Source organism: Scyliorhinus torazame, chromosome 14, assembly GCF_047496885.1.
Source record: "Scyliorhinus torazame isolate Kashiwa2021f chromosome 14, sScyTor2.1, whole genome shotgun sequence".
NCBI classification, from domain to species: domain Eukaryota; kingdom Metazoa; phylum Chordata; class Chondrichthyes; order Carcharhiniformes; family Scyliorhinidae; genus Scyliorhinus; species Scyliorhinus torazame.
In genome coordinates this window covers 184,668,966-184,674,570 of record NC_092720.1, presented here as the reverse complement: position 1 = coordinate 184,674,570, position 5,605 = coordinate 184,668,966, and the positions used below count along the sequence as shown (strand labels likewise).

The 5,605-nt window shown below is 44.6% G+C and overlaps 1 protein-coding gene across 1 annotated transcript; it reads left to right on the top strand.

The window, feature by feature from the left end:
• The first annotated feature begins 231 nt into the window (after nt 1-231).
• LOC140389376 (muscarinic acetylcholine receptor M2-like) lies at nt 232-1,593 on the top strand. The gene has a single exon (XM_072473539.1). The coding sequence runs from the start codon at nt 232-234 to the stop codon at nt 1,591-1,593; it is 1,362 nt and encodes a 453-aa protein (XP_072329640.1).
• Nucleotides 1,594-5,605: the final 4,012 nt, after the last annotated feature.

The following is a 5,605-nucleotide window of genomic DNA, read 5'->3' as shown; positions in this document are numbered from 1 at the left end:
TGATTGCACAGCACTCGATCTATGGGAGATTCATATTAAAACAGAATCCCTCTTGACAAACATATTGACGTTCCTCTGAGCAGATAGCGTTTTATGTTTTTGCTGGTAGAACTTCACTTAGACACTAGTTGTATTTTGTATTTTAACTTCAACACATCGTAAAGCAGTTGCCTAATCATTTTTATTTTCTGTATTCCTGCCTCGCCAGTGCTCATGACACATGAGAGGGGAATGATGGCAAACGCATCACAGCTAAATCAATCTCGCAGCAACGTAACCGACTTGTTTGATCCTGGAACAGCAAATTTTTACAAAGTGGTCGAAATGGCCTTCACTGTGACTGCAGCAGGATCTTTAAGCTTGGCTACAATTATTGGAAACATTTTGGTCATCGTTTCTATCAAAGTAAACAGACATTTACAAACTATTAACAATTACTTTCTTTTAAGCCTGGCCTGTGCTGATTTGATTGTTGGTGTGTTCTCCATGAATCTATTCACCATTTACACTGTCATTGGTTACTGGCCATTGGGCCCAGTGGTATGTGACTTGTGGCTTGCTCTAGATTATGTTGTCACTAATACGTCAGCCTTGAGCCTCGTAATCATCAGCTTTGACCGCTACTTCTGCGTGACAAAGCCCCTCAGCTACCCCGTGAGAAGAACAGGGAAAGTGGCAGGATTAATGATCGCAGCTACTTGGGTGGTACCGTTTGTCATCTGGGCTCCTCCCATTATCCTCTGGCAGTTCATCGTAGGGGAGCGGACAGTTGGTGAGGGTGAATGCTATGTACAGTTCCTCTCAAATCCACCTATAATTTTCAGCACTTCTCTGGTCACCTTCTATCTCCCTGTGCTCATCATGATTATTCTGTCTGTGAAAATATCTCGTGCCAGCAAGAGTCGAATAATTGAAAATAAACTTGAGCCCACATCAAGCAAGGTCAAAATTTCACACTTTCTAATAAAGGGCAAGGTAATGGAGCAGAATAATGAAAACTTATCTGGTGCACCTGATGGTTTGTCACACATAAACCTACAAAATGTCAAAATACCTGGAGAAATGATAATTGAGAATTGCGGCCAAGAGAAGAAGGAACCCTCGAATGAGTCAACGTCTCCAAGTGAGGTCCCATCAAACCGTCTGAGGATGGAAAATCTCGAACTCTCTTGCATAAATATAATTAGCAAAATAAAAAATGGTGACGACTCCGGCAGAGGAATAGAACCAAGTGCCGGCAACAAGGACGGGAATGGTGGAGCGATCAGAGCAGAAACTATGATCATTAGGATGAACACGACCACTCCTGAGAAAAGGAAGAGAGCGGCATCCCGAGAGAAGAAGGTGACTAGGACCGTCCTGGCTATTTGCCTGGTATTTATCATCACCCTAAGCCCATACTTTATCATGGTGCTCATCTACACCATTTGTTCAAGCTGTGTCCCCTACATAGCCTGGACTATTGGATGCTGGCTCTGTTACGTCAACAGTACATTCAACCCAGCCTGCTACGCACTGTGTAATCCATCCTTCAAGAAAACCTTCAAGTGCCTTCTCATGTGTCAGTATGAGAACATTAGCACAATTCGATAAACCTAGCTACAAATAGAATGTTATGAACACTTTCCACCTTCTGATGATAGTGTCTCTGATAATGTTCATATGATATATATAGAACTAATGTTTTTGTTGTGTCAATTAAGGGTCAGTTCTATAGGGTGTGGATATAGAGATTTTAGAGAGAAGGCCATTGGGAATTTAGCTGGACAAGAAATCCAGAGCAGCTAAAGCTATTTCTGTATTGATTTATGGGGGCGGGTGTCACTGGCAAGACCGACATTTATTTCCCATGCGCAATTGGCCTTGAGAAGGTGGCAGTGAGATACCTTCTTGTTCTGCTGCAGTCCGTGCTGTCTATGACCACCAACAGTGCTGTTGGGGAGGGAATTCCAGGAATCTGACCCAGTGACAGTGAGGGAACAGCAATACATTCCCAAGTCCGGATGGTGAGTGACCTTGTGGGGGACTTCCAGATCATGGTGTTATTAGGTATTGACTGCCCATGTCATTCGAGGTGGTAGTTGTCGTGGCTTTGGAGGCTGCTGTCCCAGCAAGCTTGGTGAGTTCCTTCAGTGCATCTAGCCGATGGTAGACACGGCTGCCACTGTTCATCGTTGGTGGAGGAAGTGAGTAGTTGGTAGGAGGTAGCAATGAAACAGGCTGTTCCGTCCTTGACAGTCAACGATGGTGATGCCTCTCTGGAGAAATTTGTTGAAATCGCTCCCCGGCACGTGGTGCGTTTTGAATTCAGTTCATTAAATGTGGGGATATAAGGATGGTCTCTTTGATCACACTGAACTCTCCAATGATGGAAAAACCCATTTGCTTGTCCTTTCGGGAAGGATATTGTCATCTGGCGTTACACGTAAGATATCTATTACCGGTAATAGTGCAAATATATTTGAATTGTATCTGATGCATTTAAAACGTCTATGATAGATGAAGGATGTGCTGATTATTAGAATGGAGTTATGAGTGATTAGGAAGATGAATCTACTCAAAATTAAACCTCATGGAGCAAAGCGTTAGCATGTTTAGTGAGAAATGTTCACGTTAACAACATTACTCAGTATAAATCGACTAATTAAGCCGCTGCTGTGTAATACAAGGGTGGGGTAGGGAACGGGTCCGATTAGTTTAGATGACCAGGATGTGGATTGCATTACTGCAAATAGCACACGATTCCAATACGCATCCTGCTGAGGCAGACTCCGAGCCTGTCTCCCCAAACAATTCAGAGTAAACAAGAATGACGGCATTTTACTGTGATTCTGCGATGAGGAGCTCGGAACCTGACTTGGGTCAGAGTATTGAATAATAATCCAATTGCTTAAAATCAAACAATTCACACCATGCTTGTTGGGTCGATAGTCTCTGACACCATTTGTGCTATTTTTTCCGAGTAGATTAGATGCTAACGCATTCATTACTTTTTAAAACTTTGCTAAACAATTTGAAGACAATTAATAATTTCTATTTCAAATTGCGGACTGGTTCTCCTGCTCTTGAAATAATTCACAGGCATGTGGCCCAGACTTACACCAATGCGACAAAGAGGTTCCCCTTGTCAATTTCTCATCTTTCTCAGCATTAGGTTGTGCCCACAAGTTAATTCAATCATAACAGACTCGTATTCAAAGTATCGTATCACATCTTTGGCTTTGTCTATATCTATGTTTTGGGAACCCACCTCTGCATTCACCTGAGGAAGGAGCAGTGCTCCGAAAGCATTGAGATTCGAATCAAACCTGTTGGAATTTAACCTGGTGTTGTAAGACTTCTTACTGTGGTCACCCCAGTCCAACACTTGCATCTCCACATCATAGCGACATTCGACACGGCAAACTGCCGGCTCAAAGTGGATAAGATCTCCAAGAAGATCGCCCATATAGACACTGACATTACATTTCCACAAAGATGCATGAAAGCAGCCAAAATCCCGAAAGAGCTACAGATCACAAATCCACACAATTCGACCTACAAAACAGACTATGCTGAGAGACTCTGCCGTGGCACCTCTCTCACACTCCTCAACCACCTCACACACCAGCTCTACAGCAGACGCCTGAACCTGGAAACCACGATAGAGTCCATATTCTTAACTTGCGCTCAGGACACAGTAGAAAACAATACAGGGAAATCTATTGTCAACTTGTTGGACTCTGCCCTTCACCAGAAAAATCGAAGTTCTTAGCAGAGGGCTCAATTTCTGCATCATCATCAAAATGGACCCCATCAGCCTCGCAGTAGTCACGGAGGAATTCAGCAGGCGAATGAGGCTCTGGGAGTTCTTCCACAGACCCCAAGATGCCGTCAGCAAACCCAATGAGACAATCAATGAACCGGAACAGCAGACCAAGAGACCTGCAGTGCGGCAACGAAAGAAGAAAGAGTCGAATTCGACCCCTCCGGAAGGCCGCTGCCCTAGACTCAACATGTATGCACAAGCCGTCTGGACTCTTGACTAGTACAGAAGAGTTAAGTAAGATGTACATTGAAGTCAGACAGTTGTACAGCACCTGAAATGTAAAGAACCTCCACAGACAACTAAATAGAAGCAAAGGAAATACCAGAAACTGATCGTAAATTCGCAATGTCAACAGAAACTCACTTTCTCAACCCAGAGTTGAAGGTATATCTATAACATTTGGCCATTTTCAGGAGTTTCATTACACCTTTGAAAGTAATGCATGTAAATGCATCATGCACATCGTCTGGGCGTAACGGAAAGAAGCCGCACCACTGTCAAGTTGCTAAACTCTGAGGAGAACGATCGACAGCAGCATCAGTTTCTCCTCAACCATTTGGCCCGCCAGAGGTGCTGGACATGGAAAAGCAGCTGGAAGGAGGGGCGACCACTAAAACAGGGTCTACAGGCAGATGCTCAGCTGACCCAACATATGAGAGCATCAGTGGATCACCAAACACACGCCTCCGGCTGGTCGCTGCTGGTACCTGTGTGCTCCTGAAACAAGACTTGGTGGACCAGCTTTGTACACATTGCTTGTCTCTGGAGAGAGAATGTTCTCATGGTCTGTGTCGCTTATATCGATTGGAGTTCTCTCCTCATCTGCAAGAAGAGAACTCAACGAGTTGTGAATACTCTTAATGGCTTGTGTGTTGTGGAAGTAAGGACAATATTTCTGGAGGGCGACAATGAGCGGACAATATACACAGTGTGAATGTTGGAGATTTAGGTGGAATGAGGGTTAACCAGAGTGTAGGAGAATGCCCAACTCAACAAACTTGACACTAGGCATTGCTATGTCGCTCACATTTCCCAACGTTCTGTAATTTCAGCTTTTTTATTTATTGTAGCATTTATTGCGCTTCCATTGTCGCCCTGAAACAGTCCCAGACATCCATCTCAGAAGACACTTAAGAGTCGACCACACAGCAAATGTGCTCCAGAGACACTTGGAGGTCTGACCAGTTTATTAACTAGATGGGCTTTTAGAATGACGGGCAATGATTCAATGGTCATCATTAGGGTATTAATTCGTGATTTGTTATTTATTTCAAATTTCACTGTCTGCTGTGGTGGGATGCAAGCCCTGCTCCCGAGAGCATTACTCTGTGTCTCTCCATGACTAGCCTCCAGATATTAGCACTACACCAGCGTCGCCCCATGTCAGCCAGCTGAGGGTGGTTGATTTCTTCACAATAGCACATACGTCACGGTAAGAAAGATAATACCCTGCTGCTGATTACCTCGTCATTTCCGTTTACATCTGCTCGGTTGGAGAAGCCGTCCTCTCAGCCCCGTCCCCCTCCCCTCGTCGCCCACCAACCCCAAGTAGAGGTCTCTCTGCGAGACGTCAGGTACCGCAGCAAGACGCCCATGTGAGTGGCTAAACTCCAGGACTTCCCAGATCTCCTCTCTATTCCTGTGGTTGCGGCAGCCTGAAAAAATGTAGTGCTGCCGATAGGCCATGTTTTAATTAGTTAGGAATCCTTACCCGGGCAGAATGCGTGTAAACTCTTCATCCCTCCCTAGTTGCTCAGGGAGCCTGGGGAAGGGAGATATTAAAGTTGCTCTCCGAAT

Excerpts from the sequence above, each read along its gene's own strand:
- LOC140389376 (XM_072473539.1), top strand. The coding sequence starts at position 232 with ATGATGGCAAACGCATCACAGCTAAATCAATCTCGCAGCAACGTAACC.